Raw genomic sequence first — 25,014 nt, forward strand, 5'->3', positions numbered from 1 at the left:
TTTGTAACAGTTCTCTGAAAATGACTGCCAATAAATTACGTGTTGACAGAGGTGGCTTTAAGAGTGACTTTATAGTTTTATTGTTGTTTTAAAACAGATGATACTGTTGTCAAGGCAATGAAGTCCTTTCCCCCAAGGAAAGAATTGCTTATATTTCTATGCTCCAGAAATGAGTTTTAGTTGAAAAGCCAGTAACTTGGGGAGAAGTGAAAGAAGGGCAAAATGGAGATGAGAAAATATTTGTTGTGTAAACAAAAGGCACTAAAAGTATTTTTCCATTCCAATGCAAACTTTTTTGTATTTTCACTAGAAAAAGAAGTTTGTGGAAAACATCTAGATGAAGTCAGTTAATGGGAACTAAAATTCACTTTCTTTGCATTTTCTTTTTCACTACTCTTAATGCTAACATTAAGGGAAATGACACTGGCGTTTATAATTGACTAGTAATGAAATAACAGCCTCCCCTTCTTGATAGCCAGGTGAGGATGTGAAAAAGCTGTCTGTAACAAACAGCATTCAGAGAGGCGTTTATGAATGAGTTTTGAACTTTTCTCCAGCTCCTACACAGTATCACGTGTACAGGGAGTCACCAAGAGTTGCTACAGGGAGACCAAGTGTCAGTGAGCAGAAGCCTGAGCCACGTTCACGTGTGGGGATAGTGTTGGTCAAGACTGAAGAATTTTGACCAAGCAACATGTCTTGTGGTAGTTGCTAAGGGATTGAAAGTGAATGTTGAGAATACAGTATCTGTAGAAGTGATGGATACCATCACTAAATACAAATACATAACATGGTCATAACTTTAAAGTGATAGTTTTTTTCAATCTTTTTTGTTATTAACTTATACTTGTCATGGTGCTGTTATTTTTTAAGTACAAGTTCATTAAGCTTTTCAGACCAAGTACGTTCAATTGAGAAAATGGAGGACTTCCTAAAAGGCAGTTTCTGCACTTACTCACTGGAAATGCTTATGCCACTTTTGGGACACTCACTGCAAAGCATTAGTCTTTTCAGTTGCAAAAATATTTTATTCTTGACATAACTTCAGAGTTACAGATTCCACCTGGCTGTTAGTCAGAGGAATGTGCCCTCATTACAAATACCTTTTTAGACTTTTTTGTCAAGACCATGAAAATTTATCATAGTTGAGTTTTCTGTTAATTAGATATGGTTTAAAGAAAATAGTAGGGAACTGTTCTGACAGTGGATTATGATGTTGTCTGTATCTTATTTAATTATAAAATGAGTTTGGATTTAGAAGTCTAAGATCTAGGCAGTTTCTGAATTGCCTCAATCCCCTGCAGCTTTGCATGATATTGTAAACAGGTCTGTTATATAAAGACATACAAAAAATATGGCTGACTGTGAAGGCTTGATTCATATATTTATTTTTTTCAAAGAGGGTTAATACAAAGTCTCCTGCTTTCCCTTGGTTTTGATATCTAAGCTGAAAATGCCTTTTCAAAGAGTAAGTAATATTTTTGAAGGCACTTCACCTCAATTTTTTCATGCATAACAAAATGCTAGGGCTTGCTTATAAAAGGAGATCCACTTTGTTTTCAAGTAATTCCTTCATTTTTGAAATAATTTCTGCCTCCTCCATGCTCTCTTTCCCTGCTCTTCTGGCCAAGAACATTTTCTCATTTTTAGTGAAGTTCTTTTCTTTTTTTCCTTATGTAGTGATTTTGGTTTTCCTTTGTTCTCCCTATTTGGTATGCACATGAAAGCGGATGGTTTGTCGTTCTCTGGGAGCAAATCCAGATGACCTAAAGGACCCAATTAAAATTAGTATTCCACGCTATGTCCTGTGTGGGCAGGGAAAGGATGCACACTATGAGTTTGAAATAAAGGTAAGTGCTTTTCAGTTGCTTCTCGTTAATGTTTGGGTTCTCTGTACACATGTTGCTTGCGTTTGTACAACAGTAGCATCATAGTAGCAATAAAAATAGAAAAATGCCTTTTGTTTAAAATCAAATAGCTCCTAGTTTGCTCTGTCCAGCCTTCGGTGTTCACTGTGACAGCGTCACAGTTAGCGAAGATGGAACCAGCAACTTGAAACGCACCTGAGAACCTGCAGATTCCAGAAATCACCTTACTAACCCCAATGAAATGTAGTTTTTGCTTCCACTAACTGCAATTTTTGGTTCTGTCTCTTCCCATTGCCTAAGTGGCCTCAGTACTGCTAAATAAGAGAGATTGTGAGAAGGCATGCACCATACAGGACACTATAAAGACAGGTACTTTCCAAGTGGATCGATGGTACGCAGGAGATTGATGGTCAGACTGTTGGGGTGAGCAGTTCCAGATCCAATGTCAAATAATGCAGTTGAAGGTGTTGCAGAGGTGAGGATTACATGCATATTGGTTAAAGGAAAGCCCTTTATTGAGATGCGAGTGTCAGGTATAGAAAATGATTAGACTTGAAATATTTACCTGTAATAATGAAAGCATAATTAAAGTATTTTGCACATATCCACAACAAAGGGTTGATTCTTTTCTGGCTCTGTTGTTCTGATTCTTCCCACCCTGCTTTTGCAAGGTCTTGCTTCTCCAAACTGTTATCTGCTTCCCCTCCATTCTAGTGGCTTCCTCAGTCGATCTTCTGTGCAGAAATGCTGGGAAAAATGCATATTCATTATGTTTGCTCTGGTACTAAGCCAGTGTTTTTTCAAAGCAAGATGAGAAGTCTAATTGGAAATGTGCTCTCAGTGCATGTGGGCATGTAGCATAACTGATGTACATGGCATCAGAGACAGAATTGGCAGCCTTCTTCACTGAATGTATTGCCAGATGCTTCATTAGCTGGTTAAAGTTTGAGGAGTGACCTGCCCTCACTGTGTGGAGGACCTTTTTTGAACTATGCTCACATTCTCTTTTGCAAAGGCTTTTACTAAGATGGGCAATCTTAGCTCTGTTTGAGCTAATTAAATTTTCATCTCGAAACATATTGCACAATTTGTGGATGAAATACTTGCTTTTGCCTTTTGAACTTTGAATTTCCTGGGGCCAGCAAAAGCCCAGAGCCAAAGAGATGCTGAGAGAAGAGTAAGTGCAAAACTTCCCCAAGGACTGTTCTAGCCGCCAACTATTTTCAGCACATGGGATTTACTGAACTGGGTAATGGTTAGTGAAGATGAATACAGTAAAAAGGTATTTTCTCTTTTTAGTAAGTTGGTGGATTTCTTTTCCAAGTAATTCTCCCTTCATCCCTAAAATCCATGTAAGCATCTGCAAGGTCTTAGGATGAAGGGGCAGTTAAAGAGTATGTGCAGGAGGACTTGGATGGACTTACCTGGAAGGAAATGTAATAGAAGAAAAATGTTGGAAGGGGGTGGAATTTGTAACCAGGAAGGAACAGGGTGCTCTGGCTAAAAGCGGTGTATATGGAATGGCTATTCTCTTTAATAATTGTCTTCCATGGCTGTCAACTTCCTTAGAGCACTAAATATTTCTATTGAAGCTCCCATGGACTTTAGTTTGGCAGTCTTTGGGATCTTTCTTACAGTCATTCCCTTACACAAATCGATTAACTGTTTATGCTTTTTCCTTTGCTACCAGGTCTCTGTATGTCACAGTGGGCTGCTTTTGCTGTGGTCAGGATTTGGCTCCAAGCTACAATCCACAGACTTTCCACAAACTTTTCTATTTTAAACCTTTCCCCTGCAGAGCTCCCAGCTCTACTTTGATCTGTATTAATCTTCAGCTGCTGTTACTTTTATTCTGTGGGAAATCAGAATACATGGTATAGTGATTTTTTTGCCTTAAAAATTGGGAAAGTAGGAAGACAGGGCAGGGAGGAGAGGACATGTACCTGTTTGTATCCTGATCCATCAAGAAGGGATGAAATAATGTCAGTTGCTGAAATAATTCCTTATTTCAGCCTTACTTTACTTTGCTCAAGTTTATTTTCAGGTGATCTCATATCAGAATACCTGTCAGTCTTGGGGAAGGGCTGGGGCGTTGTTAATCTAGTTTCCTTTGCTAGTTCCCAAATAAGTTTTCTTCACCAAGGTTGTTCTTGCTCTTGGGAAAATGGGTAGCTGACCTATCTGCGTGTAACAGCACTTTGAAATCTGACAAAGGGACAAGGGATGATTGAGTTGAATTGTAAGACAGTCCCCAAACCTTTGAATCCTAGATATCTCAGAAGTATTTTCTTTAGCAGATGTTTCTAGTCATTGTGTGTGTAGTTAAATCCTGGCATATTGGTGTATAGAGGAGCAAATATAATACATTTCTATATGTAACAAATATATTAATTTCTTCTTGTGACATGCAGTAGTAAAGATTATTTCCATTATATGCCAAAAGAGAGAGAGGGAGAGTTCCACTTTTCTTGGCAGCATCACGGTCAGTTTGTAAGTCTTGCAACTCTAACATATCATCCAAAAATATTTTCTTTTAGTGCAGGTTCAGCATCTTCCATCTAGACATACATAACCTTTGGGAATGGGCCAGCAAGATGGTCTGTCCACTCAGGTTCTTTCACTGGATACAGATCCTGCTTTAATATGTTGAGTGACTCCCATGACAACCTATTGGAGAGAGTTCAAAATAGAAACCAAACCATACTTTATTAGAGTTAAGATAGAACCTTCTCCTTTTGCAGCAAGAGATGTCATGGAGCTGTTTGTGCTGGTCTGCTATTAAGTATTCAGTATGAATAGATACATTTCCAAAAAAACTTCCATTTGAGCGACAGTTTTATATGTTGTCTTTAAAGACATGATGAAACAGTAGTAGCTTAATCAGTTCTAAACCTATTTATGTTAGAGCTGAATTAGAGTACCAGAAAACTGTTCTTGTATTCTCCTCTTCCGTTGTTTTTGTTGTGATACACAGAATATTCAGACAAGGTTGTGCTAGAAACAGCATGTGGGAAGAGCTTTTGCATCAATAAGACTGTTGGCATCTGTTACAGACAGTGCCTGTGGTTGCAGACCGTACCTATGGATGGCAGAAGGAGCAGCGAGGCAGCAGGGAAGAGGGATGTCCAGCTCACATAAAGGCACGCAGGGTCTCCTGAGAGCAGGTGGTGGAAGCAAAGCCTGGAATCAAGCACAGCCCTGTAAGGGATCCTCTAACAAGAGGGAAAGTTGTAGATAAGCCTTCTCATTTTTATTCAGCTTTCCTTAGTTGTTCTGACTTCTCTCATTTTATTTATTCTGTTTGATATTCTTTCAAAACTGGCTTCTTCTTGTGTTTCAAAGCCTTTCAGTCATCTCTGACAAGTCCTCTATAGGAGAAGATCCAGGCAGATGCACCCCAAAGCAGTGCTTTTCTCCAGGTCTGGTCACAGTTCTGTTCAGCCAAATGCTGTGGTGGGGCTGCTCAAAATGTCCCTGTTTCTAGTCAAAGTTTCTTTCTGAGCTCAGTGAGCTATTGCAGAATTGGAGTAAAGCAGAAGCAGTGCTCATTGCTACGTAGTTCTTAAAGAAAATGATGCATGCCCCATATCTACCTAAATTAGAAAAAAGAAAAAGCCCAGTCTTCTCTCAACTCTATCAGATTAATACTCTTAATAATGAATAAAAAAGGGTTCGAAGAAATTTTTAAGCAAGCTTTAGCTCTTCAGATGCTGTATTCATAGGCAGTGTGAGGAACAGTTTCAACAAGGTCTGTTTAGAGAAATATAAATTTTTACAATTACTGTAGACAGTTTAACCAGCCTAGATAAGTAAGGTGGGCATGTTCTGTTCTTTCTGATTGCTTCAGAATCAGGTGGAATATTTCTTTTTTTTTTTTCTCTATGGTTTTACTTCTATTTCTATGGGGCAGAAGGGGAACAAATTCTGTGACATGCTGTGAAATAAGTTGAAAATGTCTGTTAGGTTATTTTCTGTCAGTCATCATGCAGAAGAAAAGATAAGGAGACAGGATTGTAGTATCTCCTTTCAAATTTGAGTTTTACATAGCAAATGGTGCACTTGAACAAAAAACCCCCCACAATTCTGAGGCAAGTCTGGGATCGCTTACGTGCCCCGATAAGAATAGTTTGAAAATCTGTCTTAGAGATTTAGTCAACCATATATATTTTTTTAAGAAAATATTTTTAACTGCTACATTAGCAAATTACAAGTAAAAAGTAAAGGACTATCCAAATTTGCTTTACTTGCTACTGTTCAAAAGATCTGCATATGTCCCCATCCAATACTTAGAGTATATAGTCTGTCATACAGCTTTTTTAAATGGGGGAAAATAATCCCAGCCCCGACTGGCTGGATCAGCTGTAGGAGTAAAAGGCCATGTTCTGGAAATGCTATTGCTATGCCGGGTGCGCTGTAACTCTCCTGTTTATATGAGTGGAATTTGATCCTAATAACATTATTGTTGAGCTTTGGGGACTGGTTAAGATTTTGTTTAGCTTTGAAATTAATTTTCCAATAATATCAGCAGTATGGGAGGGAGGGGAGTGGCTTGATGGCATCTCGCCTCAACAGAGAAAAAATTTTCAGTAACAACAACAAAAATTTGCAATGCATTACCTGCTAGTCTCATTGCAAGAATTAGGAAAGTAAATGAGGAGGATGATGGGGACCAAGTCAGGTCAAGCCAAGCCACCAGAGAACACTCTCTAGAGAAAGTCCTTCGGTTCTTAGGCAGCACAGATATATGGCTTTGCTCTTTTCCTTCCTGCCCATCTCTAACAAGTATTACCAGAGAGGTGGTTAAAACAGTTGTTTATTAAACTTTGTAGAAGAAAGCTAATAAATAAGTGGCTGCAGGCAATTTGATTTGGGTAAGTTTGGTACCACCCTGTCACCTAGACAGCTGTCAGATGCACAGCGAACAACTTGATCGGCAAGCTGACATATATGCTCTTCTCCAGGCTGTGTAGCTGGAAGAGTCCTGGATGCTTTGTGCTAGATTGCTCCTCTAAAGGCATGCTTCTGTGAAAACTCTAGGGGAAAAAAGAGGCCACTTTTCAATAAAGACCATGTACAAATGAAATTATCACAGCAGAATTTCACGAGTCAGAAATATTAAAATACAGAATTAAAGCAAAAAGAAAGCAGGAGTAACATCTTTATTTTATTGTTATCCATTGCACTCTAATGTTTACTTGAACATTGAAATCACAAAGCCCTTTATTTTAAAGTAATTAATTCAGAACAAAATGGTTAATTGGTTAATCAAGATCAATGTAACTTGCATATTCCTGAATTGCTACTTTTTTTTTTTTAGTTAAGCCTGCCTATGCATGTTAAATCCATTCACCTGATTTATAAAGTTTGAGACACTGTTAACAATCTATTGCGGGAGGGCAACTGCCTGAAATTTTTAATAAGGAAATATAGTCCATCATGCAGATGTCCTAGTAGCAGTCAAGCTTATTGGTGACATGAAAGATGGCTTTTATCACAAATAATGGATTTACTTTGTGGAGTCATGCTAGAAGAACCTACCTTTTAATACTTGTAAAAAGTTTTGAGTTGAGAAGGCCAATTTCTGTTTTAAAGATGTAATCTTTCAGTTAAAAATAGAGGTAAAAATAGAAAAAAAAAAACAAAAAAACACCCAACAAACCCAAAACACCTGGTTCCTGATGTCATAAGACACACAAGTTCTGGTTTCCGAAACACTTCCCCCAGTTTCCCTGTTCTGTATACACCAGCAAAGGCAGCGGGGATGGGGAAGGGTGGACCAGAGATAAGTTTGTTGCGAGCATGAGGTAGCCGTTGTCAGCAATGGTGCCTCGACGCTGGTTTCCTCTGGCTTTATTGCTCTGATTTCTTTTTCTCCTACTAAGTTATCCTGCTCCGTTGTGACTTTCCATCACTCTGTAACTTTCCGATACACTCAGTAGTGAGGGATCCACTTGTTCATTTTAGGAGTCACTTTAGGATTAAAAGCCAAGCCTGTGTCTTTGTGAAATGCATTTTATGAAAATGCTTATTTTTGATCTTCATGCATAAATTCATAGCTAGGCAGAGGTAATATCACATATTAGGCCTGTTAGATTAAAAAAGCAACAGTCTTTTCAGGTTTCGGCAATGCCAGTTGGCTTTCTCCAGCTCTGCTAGCTGGTGTAGAAAAATGCCCGCTCTCCCTGCAGCATTGCTTCTTGGTAGCCTTGGATCAGCAGAGCTGTAGAAAGACTCCCCTGTAAAATCAAAGGCTCCAGTCGTAGCACTTTTATGACCTACTTACAGATTTCTTTCATTTCACCTAATTTCAGGCAGTGAAAAATTTTCTTTCCCTGAAATTTTTGTTGGTTTCTCAGTTTCAGTGAGGATTCTGTGAATAACTGATGGGAAGGTTGGCTTGCCCTCCCCCTTTGCTCCTGTTGCTACGCGCTTTATTCACAGGAGTAATCCTGTTGATTTTAATGAAACTTCCTGTGTAAATGGGACGTTCATCAACATATTGATGACATGGCCCAAGAGTGTTTTAAAGGAATATCTTCTACTGAAAGCTGGCATATATAATTTTTTTTACCCTACAAATTGGAATCCTAGTCTCTGTGGTAATGAACTCTGTGTGTCCGAGAAACTTGTATTTATTATTTGTGTGTTTATCTGTGTGTGTGTGTATATGAGAGTATATACATGTCTATGAATGTATAGAGAGGCTACACTATGCTTGTGCTGGGTGTTATCCGTTCGTTGATGGAACACCCACTGATTGTAATGCTGTGAGCTGCATAGCTGCGCCAAGGAATGATTGGGGATATTTTAATGTGTTTACAGCCTTATCAAACCTCTCTGGAGTAAGGAATAAACGCGTTCAGGTTTTTTGCTTTGCAATCAGTGCTACTTATTAAATACAGTTCTGTCACTGTAACGAAAGAAAAATTAAGTAAACCTATAAAAGCTTATGAATTTAAGGGAACTAAGAATTGCCTGTTTTAATCTGATAACCCTGTATACTGTGTGGTTTTTAGTGTTATACATTGTGTGGTTTTACTTCTGTTTCTTCTTTTTATGTTGCCTGATATAGATAACAGTCCTGGATGAGACATGGACAGTATTCAGGCGGTACAGTCGTTTTCGGGAAATGCATAAAACTTTAAAACTAAAGTACCCAGAGGTAAGTTTTGGTAAAACTTCTTTTGCGGAAAAGGCTGGAGGTAGAGATTTGAAAATAAGTTTTTTGAAAGATGTTTACTCAAAACCAGTATTCCTCTCAGCAGTATGCCTCTAGTAAGATTGGCAAGCCCTTCAGCAGTGTAAAGCTCCAAGGCTGCTAGATGCAGGATGGATGTTGCATGCTGTTACTGCAGTGAAACTGCGACTCCACGTGTTGGCTCTAGCCATTAATTCCCTTCACTGCTGACTGGCGTCATTCCCTGGAGGTTGCTGTTTTGTTCATTGCAAGATACTTGCAGTCAGATCATGTCATCCTGACAACTCCTCATTTAAGAGTGTTGTTCCACAGATACCCTTTTGTAATAGTGGCTTCCAGGTTTCTGCAAAATGGAAAATTGATCTTTCTGACCACCTCGGAGACTCTGGGCATTCAGGATATGAGGAGCTGTGCCTGACAGAGCTTTAGTTCATTGGAGTGAGCGTTTGTAGAACTACAGTTCTTGGTTTCCACGTCTAACTTTTAATTATTAACATTTTGCTTCCTTTCTACTTGTTCCCTTCGATATTAGAAGAAATAAATCATTCAAGCAATTGAAGTGATCCTGATTTGAGAGTTAGCACAAGTAAAGAAGCCTGGGCCATATATTCATGGGCAATATATTAAAAACATTAATATGTGCAAGAGAGAGAGAGATGCAATAGTGTGCAAACGCTTTCTTGGTCTTCACTGATGTATTCTTTAAGCTAAAAACTAATTGAGCACGGAAAGATCTTGAGTTTTAAAGAGTAAAATATGTAGATCTGTGTTTTGTGGAGATTCTGGGACTTAAGACCCATTCCAGAACAGTATGAAAACCAGAAATTGAAACTACCACGCACCAAATATCTAACAAAAAGCTTAAAAAAAAAAAAGAAAAAAAAGAAAAAAAAAAGAAAAGGAAAAAAAAAGAAAATTAGGTCATCTTTTCTGATTGTCAGAAAATTTTAAAAGGTAAAAATGAGTTTTGAATGGAAAATTGAAATGTTCCCTTTCCACAAATGCTTTTAAAAAATATTACTTGTGAATGAACATCAGTATCATATTTTTTTATTTGAATGAATTGCCATTTCCTCTTGGATGTTAGAGTTATAGTCTGTCGACAGTAATATCCTAATTGCATCTAACTCTTGAAAAAGTAGCTAGGCAGTCATCCAGTTGAAATAGAAAAGGGCCACCCGAATCCCTCTGCAGGCTGATCTTCCCCATTTAGGAAAATGTGTTTGAGTGGCCTTTTTCAGAGTCTATTATTGGTCCTGACAGTACATTGAGGAATGGTTGAATTTGGCTTTACAGTTATGTCAGAGGGAGAGCAACTTCTTTGTAGTATGTAGTAATCTGGTTGAGGAGGAATCTGATGTTCTTAAAGCCATTATTAAAATGTCCTGTGTGCTGCACCATATTAACATCACTTTTTTGCATCAAGCGTTTGTGACTCACAGTACAAATTCAGGCTTTTTTGGTGTTACAGGAGGGAGTGGGGTTTTTTGTTGTTTTTTTTCTTTGCTTGGTTTGAAGAACCGTTAGAACATAGGAGTGGTATTACTAGGTCAAAATGAAGTCCAGCATTCAAGAGCATACAACTAGGAAGAAAACCCCACCTAGAGCAAAGGTACATAGTTTTCTTCATCCAGGAGTCTTCCCAGCTGAAGTTATTTTTGTTGTAATTGATAGTTCATGATTAATATTTTTCCTGTGGATTTTATCTGTATTTTCCATTCCCTACAGCACTCACTTCATAGATATCTTACAGAGGCAATTGTCTTTTGCTGCTTGCTTTTTTTTTTTTAGCTTCTTCCCTCTGTTTGCGGTCATGCTTGCAAGGTCAATACATTCTCTAGTTTAATTTGCCGGTTTGTTTCTTATTGACACTTGTGTGTGGCCATGCCTGTGTCTTACTGAGTTTCACATTTAGTACATTAATGGAATTATTGGTTTAACTATGCAGATGAATAAATTTCTGATTTCCACATAGGAAACGCATTATAGTATGTTTTGTTAAGTTATCTGTTCCCTTCTCAACAATTTTTGTGAGTCGGGGCAAATACCAAGTCTTCCAAGTTTGCCAGTATAACTTTCCCTAAAATACGATACTCTTTGGAGAAGCATAGTAACATGTTTTGGCGTCTAATATACTTGAAACTATTGTTTAGTCATGTTACTTTCTAAAACAATACATCTATAGCTTTAGTAGTATCTTCTTCCAGCCTTTATCGAGCCTCCACTTCACAACAACCTTCAATAATTTATCAGTGAGGTTCAAGTATGTGTATCTTTGCTAAGTACAAAGCATACTAAAGTTCAGGAGAAGCGAGATAAGCATTTGATCATGTCATCTACTGCTTTTAGACAGGTACTGTCACTTAGGAACCTGTTTTGGAAACCCTTGCAGCACTGATGTCTTCCCTATTTACGTAGTACAGGCTGTTGTGTTGTGTCCACTCCTGCTTCAAGACTTGGGCACCACAAGGAAATGGCAAGTTTGTGGGCAGAAGAAACCTAGCTAATACGCAGTTGGTTTCTTCTACTCGTCAGCATTTCTACAAACTACAGTATCTTGTTTATCAGAGGGGAAGAGCACGTTGTGATGGATGAAACGCGTAATATCGTGCACTGTAGTAAAGATTTGGTGTTTGTTTTCTTTGCAGGAATTTCATTATCAGTGTTACATATGTGAATGATCGATGGCTTCCCATATTTTTACCTTTATTTAAAATAGCCTTAATTTATGGTAATTTTGGATTAGTTTTGCAACGTGAGTAGCAGTTCAGTGTGTTTGATAAATTGAAAATCATCTGTCTGCTTCTGCTCATCTGTCATTGACCTAATTTGGGATTCACCATGACGCTAAAATGCATTTTAATACCAAAGCTGGCAAAGTTGCGTCCTTAGTTACTGTATATTATTCCAAAGAAACTTGATCCTTAAAAGCAATGTTATCAGAATCCACCTGAGTTGAGTTTTATTTTGCGTAGTTCACCTTCCAACTCTAAATTAATATTTATAATGAACAGTGAAAATACTGTGGACGTGTTTAATGTATGAGTGTCCTGCTTTTAGAAGTGAACTTTACAGCTCATTAGTTGCTCAGCTCTGAGTTACTACAGTATTTTAATAATTCGCTGATCTTGCATTTCGTGATGCTGCTACTGAATTCCCAAAGGAATGTATTGGCAAACTGATTTATTGGGAAGGTCTAGAAAAAAAAGAGTATCTTTTCCAGAAGCAGAAACTGTCTAATGTCTTCCAGTCTTACCATATGCCATATATTTTATATACCTGTACATTTCTTCTAATGTAATTAAGTGGCTGCTGACAAATGGATATCTAATTGAAATGTCACATGCAAATTTTGAAAGACTGAAGAAGCTGCAGCAGGGTGAGATTGTGCCAGAGGCAGATAAGCACCAGCATTTTAACAGTGCCTGTATTTTTAGGTCTGCATGATTGTCATTTGCCCAGCTTCAGCTTTCTTACACTGCTAGATTGTTAATGACTCTCTTATTATTTGGAGTTTTAATTAAGACCATACTTAGCTTTCAGTTGCAGTAGCCTCTGTAACGAATATACTTTTTGTTTGTCATTAGTCAGAAACAGGAGCAAATGGGCTCTTTAATAGAGAAGTGAGAACTTTCAGAGTAAGGTTCTCCTTTTTTTTTCCTCCTTCATCTTTTCCTGTCAGTTCATGGTTTTGAAATATGACCGGGGTGCTGGTTCTGCAGAAAACCTTCCCTTCCTGATCCACGTCTTGCTGTGAGGGAAAACTTGCTCTGCCATCTCCTGTTAGTTCAGCAAGTTTGAGTGATGCACTGTTGTGATGGCCAGTGCTCTCCTCTTCTTACCACTTTCTTGTCTCTTCCCTCTTTCAAAGGAGAGCAGTGGAACAGTTGTCTGTTTGTCTTTCCCTACCCAAATCCAAAGTTTATCAAGTCCCTCATCTGTGTGGACGTCCTTAATTCCTACTTGCATCCAGGTATCTAGGCCAGGTTTTGTGGGGCTTTCACTGTAGGCTCTGCTTATGGACTTGCCTGTCTATCTTATTGAAACCTTTTTCCGTGTGCATAAAAATCTCTACATGGTGTTAAGAGAAGCACCTACTATTGAGGCGTTTTTATTACTAATAGTGATTCTCAACCTAAAATATTAGTAAATCCATAGAGAGCTGCCAAAGGGAAGCTAAAAGGTATGCTTGCATTTATAGATTCATTCATGGAGATAAGGACGTATGTGTGTAGGCAAGATTTCTGCAGGAGTGCTAAAACTATCGACTTCTAGCTTATTTAACAGAATGTAATAACTTGTGTATTTGTATTTGATATATGGGTTCTGTATATAAATATATATTTGTATCTTTCACAGTCTAAAGCACAAAAGGACTGTTTATAATTATTACAGAATTTTAGGTCGGAATTGAGCCAGCTCCCCTTCCACTGGTCTGGTTTTTGTCATCTTACATGACTGAATAGATGCATAATATCCGTATCTGAAATAGCAGGGACGTCTACCTAAACTTAAACCTTCAAGCCAAAGTTTCCAGGTGATCTGCCTCTACCCCCATCTGCTCTTCCCACCGGGGAAATGAGTGTGCACAATATATTGCAGTAACACATCAATATCATGAATCTTGGAGGTTAGGATTAGAGACTGTTGCTTGGATGACAGGGTTTTTCAGGTACATTAAGTATTGGACGGTACAGATTGTATTTTATAACCATTAGGAAAAAATGTTGTCTGGTTTCTTTTTTTTTTTTGTCTAGTGTTCTGGAGGAAAGGCTCTCACTGTAGTGTCGGTGAGAGTCATATATTCCTTCTTTTTATTTCTGAAGATGATGTCCTCTGCTTATCAGAAATCTCTTTGACAGAGTATCATTCTGTTAGAGTGAACTCAAGGCTCTTGTCAACTGCAGGAGTTAACAGGCTGCTCTTTGCTTTGCATACCTGCAAGAATTGCATGAAACTCAAAGAGCAGAAAATATTTCTCGAGTCTTTCAGAAATAGTATGTGAATGTTTTTGAATATATATTGAATTCAGAACAATTGTTGCAAGCTTATTTAAAGAATATTTTTCAATATTTCAGATTTTTCAAAACTCAAAGTAGTCTGTCCATTTTTTACTGGAAGTGTTTTGTATCTCAGAGAAGAGATACAACACATTTCTTGTATCTCAGTGAAGCCAGTTCCCGTTTCATCCGTCCATACTGCCTGCAACCACCCAACTTTATGTATATGTTTTCTGTTAAAATATAATAGACAGCAGTTTTGTAATCCTTTCTTAAGTTCTTTTTAGACTTTTTTCTAGTACCACTTACTGTTTAGGAGTAATTCAGTTCTGTAATGATGAATGAAGAGGCGTGAACTGTTCATTTAACCACCACTGACACTGCTCTTGCTGTCCTTTTCCTTTTGCCTCCATACTCCTCTTTTGGGTGACTGCCAGGGAAGGATCTCCCTTTTCTTTTTAAGTGGTCCATACATCTGGTGCTATTGATAAATAATACATGGAAGAAATCTTCAATGCGAAATACTGGCACAGATAATGGTGAAAGGATGAGTTTGAGGTGAAGCCATTAATTTTAGGAGAACATCCTTGGATTCTGGAAGAGATTCTCTCCAGGATCACTGACAGAGAAAGGCAATTTTTGACTAACTTTCAAGACATGGTTGGTGGGGGTTTGGGGATTTTTATTCTTCCCCCCACGATAGTCTCGAGGATAATGAGGTAATTTCTGTGTATTTATATAATTATTATTTTAAAGAGTCTTATCAGAGATGCAGAGTTCTCCCTCCTAAGGAGGAATACAAATAGAGCAATTAAACCAGGAACAGAGCGGTAAGGCAGCAGACTTGTGCAGAGCACTTAGGGCAGCGTTTCGGCTGGGATCTCGGCTGTCGGGCTGTTCCCATTCTGGTTTATAACTGTGCAGCTGTAGCGTTTCATTAAATGTATAATTTGTGTTAATCTCCTGGGATTACTTTGAAAGGGAAAAGGATGAGGAAGCAATAACTTTGAGGTACTTGGGTTGCAGGGCCGGCGAGCCAGTTGCCATGTAACTAATGAGCTCCTGGAGCTTAGGAGCTGCTTTGGCAGCAGAAGTCGAAAGCTTGTTGCATCAGAGCTGGCCAGCCTGAAGCTCTGCTGGTTTTACCATTGGATTTTCTCATTTACTGGCATCAGTAACTGCATATTTAATTAATCTATAAGACTTAGGTAGTACGCTCGCATTGAATGCAAAATTCTGGACATTTGGATACTTCTAGTGTTCAATTGTAAGTAGTGTAAGGCACTATAGCTGTAAGTAACTGCAACTAAAAACTTCTAAGACGATATTTAAAATGAGTTTGTTCTGAAACCTTCAGTGTGTGTGCCAAAGCCTTGATCCTGCGGTGACCGAAGTCCTAATCCATTCACAAGTTCAATGATTGTTGAGATTGATGTTTAGAAACTCTTGGGACCAAGAAGCCATTTAAATCACGGGTTACACTTACTAGAGAGAGCAGGGTGTAGCATATAGTAATGAACATGATGGTACAAATCTTGCTACAAATGCTATCTCATTATTTTAGAAAGGTTAGGTTTGTCTGTACATGGATTCTTAATTCAGGTTCTTTTAGCCTCCAGGAACTCCGTGACCCTTAGTGAGCATAGTCTATGACAATATTTTAAGATTTATTTCTGTATTTGAAAATTTGATCCAGTGAAGAAATAAACTTGTGATGTGTTCTGCCTGGACTGGAAGGATGTTTCTGGATATTAACTAGCAAATGTAGATTTATTTTTTTTTTTTTTTTTAATAATCAAGAATATGTACTGTAGTTTTATTTTTATACAATGGAAAAACATAATAGGAGTAACAAATTTAGTATGACAACCTTAGGACAAACACCAAGAATGCATAAACAGTCTAAAAGCTTTTTTTGCCGGAAACTGTACATTTGGACACAGATTAAAATGAAAATTGTTTGCAACATTGATGTGCTTGTATACAGCGAATGCCACGATGAGTATTAAAATAATACCTCTGGCAGAATTATAAGTATATAGAGAAGCATTTAGAAAATAGTTCTTGAAATAGAAATCCTAAACTAAAGGCAGACCTTAATTTTTACTTTATAGCCTGAAACTTTGTTAGCCTTAGTAATGTATCTTTCCATAAATATTGAAAGAAAAATAAAGCAGTAACTTTTAGAATCCATATCTGTGTGTAAACCTTATAATACTATTATACAAGCACGTGATTATAGCCTTCACCTTTATTCAGTACAAATTACAGTAATTATGGTATAGGTAATTTTAACATTCATATTCTTGTCACCTGTAACGGCCAGGAAGTACACACACAGGAAGCATATTTTGTCACATACACGTTTCCAGCTCCCATTCCTAATTATATTATGTTCAGAGCATTCTGAAAGCCTGCAGGTTTATATACATAGTACTTCCATATCAGCTTTAGTTTGCCGCTAGCTACAGAAGTGATTTAAGAGGTAGATCCCTAAATGCTTCATCTGGCCTTTCTTTCTGCAGCACGAGACTTTTGGCTGCTGATATTTTTAAAAGAAGTTTTAGGACTTTGCTCAGTACATCAGTCTACAAATGAACAGGAGAATTTGTTCCCATAAGTAAAGTGTGAAAAACATCGCTGCTAACCATATCATGTAGTTCAGTGCAAGTTCGGTTACAGGGAAGTGTGTTTATTCCATGTGGTTCCTCTGAATTCATAGTTGCTAACCAGGACTGGAGCATCTGAGACACAGCAACCCCCCTGGCGTATTTGCTTCCAGCATAATACTCAATTCCAAATCTATTTCTGGTGGGAAAATGATTTCAGTGTGCGAATGTCGTGTCGTAAACCTGAATCTGAATGTGTAAGAGCCTTGTGAAAGCCCGGCTTTGGGATTAATTACTGATTATTGTTGTTTTATGGGCTAGATTTGTGCAGCAAAGTTTTCTTGGCTTGGTACGGGCAATCCTGCAGAAATACAATTTCTATCTATCCTCCTTCCATTTCCTCCCTCCTGTGTTTTGGTCAATGATGAGACCTGTTTTTTTTGGTCTGTCCTGAGTAGCTAATGAAATCTGTGAGTTTCCAAACGGTTCTCTGGGAAAATACCATTAGCTTTATAGGTCTTCTGATAAATTCAGCATGAGACAAGATTAACCGGCAGGCAGGCATCAAATGCCAGGTTTCATTGATTGTGCTGTGCAAAAGTCTTATACATTAGTAATGTCGAAGTTGAAAAAGAAGCATTTGGAGTGGGGTGAGTCCTTCATCTCGTAATTCATGAACCATTTGACAGAATAATTGCTTTGATTATTGATAATCGGATTTTCAAGGCTCTGCTCAATTATCTAGTGAATTCGCATGATATCAAAATATTCATGTTGTTTTATCAGTAAAATAGTTTCAGATCGATAACGGCTATCTGCGAGAGCGGAATGCCTCTGAGAAGAAAAATTCCTGGACAATGTAACTTGAGGTTTAGGTGCTCACTGCGATTCAGCTGTTTCTTAGCTGCTCCTGACTGTAGGCTTGGGGAATGCCTTAGGCTGCAACCCTGTGTCTCTATTTTCTTCCTGCTTAGTGAAAGGCAGAGGGGAGGATTGGAGTTTTTGCTGTTTCTTTCTTTTTTTAATGATTGCCTTGCTTTGGAGGACTTTAAGACTTGTGCTCCATTAATCATTAGCTGTTATTGACAGTCTCGCTGTCTTCTAAGGGTTTTGTGAAGAACAAGTTGTTCTCACTGTGTTGGTCAGGGGTATGCTGCTAGATTAAGTAGACTTTTCAAGTAGAATCCTTTGGTTTCAGTTGATACCCAGCTGTATCTCTAGTTTTTGTGAAAATACCCAGGCTAATTTTGAAAAAAATAGCGTAGATAGTAGCAAAAACTGTCTGGTTCCAGCTGTGCTGCCTGTTGCATTTTTTCCTTACACATATAGATGGTATTACTGCCACAACTGCAGATGTGAAGCTGTTATGATAAACTTCATTCACTGCCTAATCTGGAGGATTATACCAAGCTTCTCTGGAGCTTCATGTGGCAGCTTTTGAGCAGAGTATTACAGGGTTGTCCTCTCTGTTCATTTGGAACCACTGGGAGAATGAACAGGAAAATACAGGTTGCAGATTTTTTCAGTACAGTAAGAATATTTAGCTGTTTATTTTGGCATTGCTGTATTAAGCAAATGAGTGACTTCTGTATCTCAGTCCTGTTTAGGTAAGATGACTGTTAACTGATGGAGGCCCCATTCAGATAAGACTGATGTAGTCTGCAAGAAAGAAAAGCCCCTAAAAAAGTTTTCTGCCTCTGTATTTAACAACAGTTGTTGGGGTGTAAAGGTGAAATTGAAGCACGGTTCCTTGTCTCCGTAGGCCCCGTTTGCGTTCACTGTAGAGAGATTAATGCCTTCACGTGGCATTTCAAAGCATCTGAGGCGAGTCTCCTGCCCTGGTCCTTCCCCTGGAGGATCCTACACGGTTGCCAGGGGGCAGCAAGGTTGGGGCTGTTCCACAAGGGAAGACAAGCCGGGAGCTGAGGGTGGCTGCTGCACAGCTCGCAGCGGGGACCTCGGTGGCCAGGGCACAGTCCAGCAGTACCTGAGCGGGCCAGGACGGTGATAGTAACCGCTCCTGTTGACAGTCAGGGATCAGCTGGCAAGGCGAGGTGACAAGTCAGGTCCAGGGTCCGTCCGAGAGAGGCCAATTACTAGTGAAACATTGAGAGCCACTAATTGTAACTGCAGTGTTCTGTTCTAAATATCCCCCTTTTAATCAACCTAACTTATATTAAATGGTGAATGTGCTTTAAAAACAAAACAAAAAAAAAACCCACCAAAACTAACCTTATGGTTAGCATTGTTACAATCTACAAGAGACACTTTTTATCTAAGGGTCTTTTATGAATATTAGTTTATCATGTTCCTGCTAATGAGCTTTCAGACTTGATATGGTGAAAATAATATTGTGTTTCTTAATTAAAAATGGGTTGACTTTAGAAGAAAGGAAGAAAACAAATTTCTCAGACCTGTGCAGCTGACAGTATAGTTTCTAAAAGAGTTTCTAAAAGCCTTCGGTTTTGTATTCACAATGAGATCTTCCCGTAAGGCTCTCAGGATATTTTCTTGACTGCTGTAATGTAAATACATTAAAAAAAATAAATCTGGAGGGGTCTCTTACCATCTGTCTGTGCAACACAGAACATACAGAAGGCTCCATCTTACAAGAGAGAATTGTCTGTCCCACTACAGAGCCCAAAGCAAGAAAGCCCAAGCAGTAAAATTTATTAGTCATCCCTGCATGACAAAAATCAATAAAATACAATCTCTTGTGGTTTAATATGAAAATAAACATAAAGAAGCTATGGCTCTCAGGAAAAATATTGAGCTGCAGGTATAGAATTGAAAATGTCAAGAGGAGAAGACTGAAAGTGGAGGATGTCGTCCAGTTTACTGTGGGGCGTATTTCAGAACCGAAGCCAGAAATAATAGTGCGGAGGGCAAACTGTCTGGCCATGTCTGAAAAACAAAATTCGTTACGGGGATGTTGGTGATGTGAGTGCGAGTGAGATGAAAAAGCACACTTTTCATGGGTGCCAAACTTCGGGAGCCAGTGTTAACCATGAATTAACTGAATGTTTTATCTATAAATGGTTATGATGCTGTGACTGATAAAAAGAATCAAAGCTACAGTTCTGTTTGGCCAGTTTCTTCTGTATTGAATCTATTGTTTACTATGTTACTTAGTTTTAGGTACGACTGGGTATTAATGATACTTCAGTGATTTGTGTTGTGCCGTGCTGTCGGCAATGGGGGCGCTCTGAGGCTGTTAGAGTGTACACTGTATTTTCTATGAAATACTTTGAATTTCTTTCAAACTGCATCTAAACACTGCATGTCCTAGTCTTGTTATGTCTTTTTTTGGAAAAAATTACAGCAACACTTTAGCAGTATTTTAAATCCTTAAGTTACTCACTGTAAACTCAATTCTAACTCCAATTTTATTTTTATTTTTAAATCAGGGAATAAATAAGAATACCTTTACTTTTAAGTTCAGGTCCATTTTTGAATAGTGCTATAACTCATTGTAAGGATGCTGTAAAAAAAAAAAAAAAAAAATCATGTGGTCTTTCAGCTTTCCTGGGTTACTGAAACTTGTGTAGGTGGAGCAGCATCACTTGTACACGGACTCAGTGATGTAGTGCTTGTTGGGGACAGAAATATTATAGCCTTCTAGAAAGCATCTGACAGACAGTAATTGTGAAATTACTGACATGTAATCCAAACCCAAATACTTGCAATAGTTAAACACATCCCTGTTTTCTCCCCTGCCCCAAATAATGATGTTGACTTTGATACCATGGCATTTTGTGTCTTTGAGTTTTCCATGTATATGTGGTATATACATGGGTCTTGCTTTCTAAGCGTGTATCTTCAAGTGCTTGATCAAGAAATTTTATTATACTTGGAAACAAATATCTATTCTCGCCCACCACCGTGACTCTAGGATCTCAAGAGCAGTACTAAATAGGGTATTGCTCATGAAAGTGATAGTAACAGTGATCTTTGGTCCCCATAGTTGCTTTTTCTGTCTTGCAGATTCAAAATCCTTTGCCAAGCCAGCTCCTGAAAACATATCTTTTATTACATTTAATTAGTTATCTGTCATTTTAAGCTTTACCTAGTGACAACAGTGATATGGGAGGAAAATCCCAAATTTGTGTGAGGCTTACAGCTGGTTTTTAATCCTGTGATAAAGCAGCCAGTTCTATAATGTCTGTAAGACTAGACATGAGTGAAAATTTATGTGTAACCTATGTGACTATCAATCACTCTTACTGTTGGAGGGAGGACTACGTAGGTCCTTTTAAGCTTCCCATTTGCGTACTTGCACTGTGTTTTCTCTGGTTTTCTCTTTTTAAGTGACGCAGAAGGCTAGCTAACTTCTTGTAATCAGTCCGGTTTGTTACGAGAGTTGCCGCTTTGTATCTATAACAAATCAAACTTAGAGGCATACTGCGTATTTGTTTGCAGGTGTATTTCTCTGTGACAGCTGTTCTTTAAGACCCTGAGATCTGCCATTAATTTTGAGTAATCAGAAAGGCATCCATCTAGTCAGCAGTAGAAATTATTGCTGCTCTCTGATGAGTTTTCATTATTAGCATTTCTCAAAGGCAAGGGTGACTGAAATTTATGGCATCAGTTGGCCACACGAGACGGGGATGTTTCATAAATGCTGCCAGATGTCACTGAGATGACTCGTATGCAACAAGCAAATCTTTTTGGGAAGAGCTGTTAAAACTGCTATGGTGAATTCTCCTCTCTGAACCTACTTCTGTTGCTTAAGTCAAATGGTATTGTGACTTCTTGGTGTGCAACTGAAGTGGCCTGATAGCCAGCGCGACATCGGCAGGCATGCGGTGCGGAGTGGGGCAAGGCTGTACGCAGCCGCAGCAAAGATGGTGTCTGCTGCGGGGCCCACCTTGTACTATTGCAGGGACACTTCCTTAACATTGCTAGAAATCTCAGTGGGAAGATAATGAATTAAATCCCAAATCATTTTTGAAAGGAAAATAAACCCCGCAGAGAGCACCAGAAAGTTCTTCTTTTACCTTCTTTTTGAGAAGTGGGATTTGAGCCACGCATTGATGAAGATTGATTAATGTGTTGAGCTTTGAAAACATGACCTTGCAAACCCAGCAGTTGTTGCCATTTCTTTGAAGAAATAACCAAGCACCATGACCTGAGACTACATAAAAAAAAAAAATAATTTTTAGTTTGCAAAATCGTGAGCTAAAAGTGTAGAGTATGTGTTAAACTTGTCCATAGGCAGCACATACTAGACAAGCTGACCTTGTCTAGGTCAGCACGTACCCTTGTCTTAGACCATGGTCTGCCATGCGGTACTGGTATTTTTCCCCCAGAGACTTCTATCTTCGGACAAGGGAGCAAAATCAAGGTTGCAAGGACATAGTACGTTACAATTTTTTCATGTTTACTTTCCAAATACATCTACAAATCATATTTAATTATTTTTTGTTTTTGATTGGTTTACATGTGAGATAATTATATTTGGGTTGGTGTACGCTGTTTCTGCACCATCTTATTCTGCCTTTCTACAGCCTGCATAGAGAATTTAATATATTTTCTTTGCCATTTGGGCCAATTTTTGTCCCTCTTTCCTTGGTTGATAATCCTGAGCTATGCAGGTAGTGGTTTATATTTAGAAAGATGCCCTGGCTATATTAGTTTCCATTTTTCATAAGAGAGATTAAAATCCCAAAGCTGCATAATTTTATAGAACTATGAAAGGTTTGCATGAACTTTGATACATCCTATCGCTCATTTTTATAGTTATTCTGTATTTAAATGCTATCGCACTGCTTATAATGAACAAAACGATGAAGTAATTTGTCAAATATTATATTGACCATCGTTTATGGCTCTATTTCATTATGTTATTATTCAGACTAGTCTAGAAATTGCTTTAAGGAAAACACCTCTGTAATGCAAGGTAACTTCTTTGGCTGCAGTTAATTTGATTTTTCTCAATAGCAGGAGACAGACTAAATGGAGTTAGAATAATGCGATAAACAGCGGCTTCCACATGTCACCATAGCTCCAGAAATGCATATTGAGTCTAGGTCAGCCTGCTTGTTTAAAGGAGAAACTTGAATATGAGAACTCTCAAACCTTTTTGATAATTACAGATGATTATTTGATAGGCAGGTGGGCACGATTCAAAGACAGTGAGGCACAGTTAGTGAAATGCAAAAGAGAAGTCTTTGGTGTCCAATCCTACTTGGTAATTTTGCATCGTCAGAGGGAGGTTCACAGGAGGTGAATTTTTTTTGTGTTCTTATCCCTCTTCAGTGACAGATGAAGTTTGAAATGTTCTTTGGAGAAACAATTATGCCTGTCTGAGGAAGATAACTGGCAAGCATGCCAGGAAGATCTTGTAAGTTCAAAGAGAGTTACCCAGAATTAGAGACAGCAGAGCTGTGAGAACCTGTGCATCCTGAGAAGATGCTCATGTATTGCTGAATCCAGAGATAGTCACAGCACCCAGACTTTGAGGGGACTTGCAACAGAACTGCATATATTTATGGGAGGAGACATAAGTGCTTGTGCTTCTTGGCATGTCTTAGTGCCAGTATGGCAGGGGAATGATGAAGAGGGGAAGTTGCAGAATTGCTTGCCCAGCAGGTTAGCCCTGGCAGGGTCTCCATCCCATTGAGGCCTGTTGTGTTCTGGAGGGGGATAAAGCAGACCTGGCTCACCGGGCTGCCTGCACTAGGGGCTGGGCAAAAAGCAACATGCAAACCAGCAGTTGCTCCTGCCAGCCAGAAATGCAAAGGTTAAACTAGTTCTGTGGGCAGGTAAACCTTTGGCACAGAGCAAAAAGGATGGTGAGCAGGAAGAAAAGAATATTCTCATGTACATGGGGCAAAACAGCTTCCTCTTTGAGAAAAGGCTGTGCTGTAAAGGGACGGGAAACCAGGTTGTGGCATGAATTGTATTCGGGAGAGACCAGACACCACCCCCACCCCCCAAAAAAAACCCCAAACCCAACCCCAAAACAAAACTCCAGTACATACTCTGCAATATGGTCTCTCTTGTATTTGTCAGAAGGGAGATATTTGCTGATGGATTTATTTAGGATTTTTCAGAGTAGGCTTCCTCAAGGAAGGAGGGAGATGCTCCTTCCTTTGTGCATGTTTGAGAGAGATCCAGACAGTGCAGCCTGTAGCAGCAAGGGGAGACGACAACAGAAAGCTGGAAGCCTGCAGCTCTGATGGAGGAGCCGAGAGACAGCAGGGATGAGCCAAGAGCAGCTCCTTGGGTCTCAACCACTGCAAAGACCTGGGGAGCAGAGGGCCTGGAGCAGAGTCTGCTTCCCTCAAAGCCAGTGAAGGACTGACTGTGTTAGGCTGGTATTGGGGACCTTCTGCGAGGACTCCTCTGCAGGGACCCTGTGCGTAGGAGGAAGGTTGCGTACAACCTTTTTCCAGTTCTGTTTCCTGGTCACTTGAGTTTTCTTTGGTTTACGAGGTTAATTACCCTTGTTTGTTTGTTATAATAAATTGTGGCTTTTGTTGCTGTTTAAAAGCTGTTCAGTCTTCTCCAAGGAGTTCACTACATTAGAAGGTTGACATGGGTTCACCTCAGAGCTTTGGCTGATCCTTAGTTGGTCAGATATCCTGCCTCTGAGCATATCAAATCCCTCTCCCCTTCTGGCAGATAGTAGGGAGGAAGGTGTGGGAACAGGAAATTTGGTACGGCAAATGGACAGTGGTGTAAGAAAAAGAATTAGGTAGGTCATGAGGGGGAAAAAAGCATAGCAATAAAATTAGAGACAAGCTAATTAGGGAAGCTGGAAAGTGGGGAGAGAACATGTTGGAAGTGATGGAGAAAGAAGTAAAGAGAGAATAATAGAAATGGAAGAGAAAAAAAGTAGGTGACTAACTGAATATCCAGAAAATAATCCCCTGGATATTCCCTCTCCTCGATTAGTTGATAATGGAAAATATTGTCTTTAGTCTTCCTCTCGTCTGAGGGCATCACTCACCTATAGCATACGTATCGGAGAAGCACTGTAGGGTTTACATGATGGAGGACTATGTTTTGTGGTGTTTTGTTTTTTTTTTAAAGGAGAATAAGTTTAGAGTTTTATTCACTCATATTTGGGAAAACATAATTTGAACTTTAAATAGTTTGAGGTATATCACCTCAAATGTGACTTAGGTGGTTTTTAAGTTATTTTGTTGGTTTCTTTTATAGTGGATAGTGTATGTTCAAATGATTTATCTTTGATCTCTATTTGATTTCTTCTTTTTGCAGAATTTATAAAGTAGACTTTTAATCTGTTCATTAAGTGTTAACTTTTTCCCTTTGCCTAAGGCGCTCTTATGAAATTGTATAGAATAGGTGGTTTATTTCAGACAAAATACTAG

At 38.8% G+C, this 25,014-nt stretch overlaps 1 protein-coding gene across 5 annotated transcripts in view; it reads left to right on the plus strand.

Moving 5' to 3' along the window:
* KIF16B (kinesin family member 16B) overlaps positions 1-25,014 on the plus strand; it is a 141,409-nt gene that overhangs the window by 92,571 nt on the left and 23,824 nt on the right. For 3 of the 5 annotated variants that reach the window (XM_076335052.1, XM_076335055.1, XM_076335053.1), the window contains 2 exons: positions 1,728-1,850; positions 8,941-9,030. In XM_076335052.1, the coding sequence (XP_076191167.1) occupies positions 1,728-1,850; positions 8,941-9,030 (213 nt within the window). Of the gene's footprint in view, positions 1-1,680; positions 1,851-8,940; positions 9,031-25,014 lie in introns of those variants that run through there. The other 2 variants (XM_076335056.1, XM_076335057.1) reach the window with 2 other exon arrangements.

This window comes from Aptenodytes patagonicus, chromosome 3 (genome assembly GCF_965638725.1).
Source record: "Aptenodytes patagonicus chromosome 3, bAptPat1.pri.cur, whole genome shotgun sequence".
In the NCBI taxonomy this organism is placed as follows: Eukaryota; Metazoa; Chordata; class Aves; order Sphenisciformes; family Spheniscidae; genus Aptenodytes; species Aptenodytes patagonicus.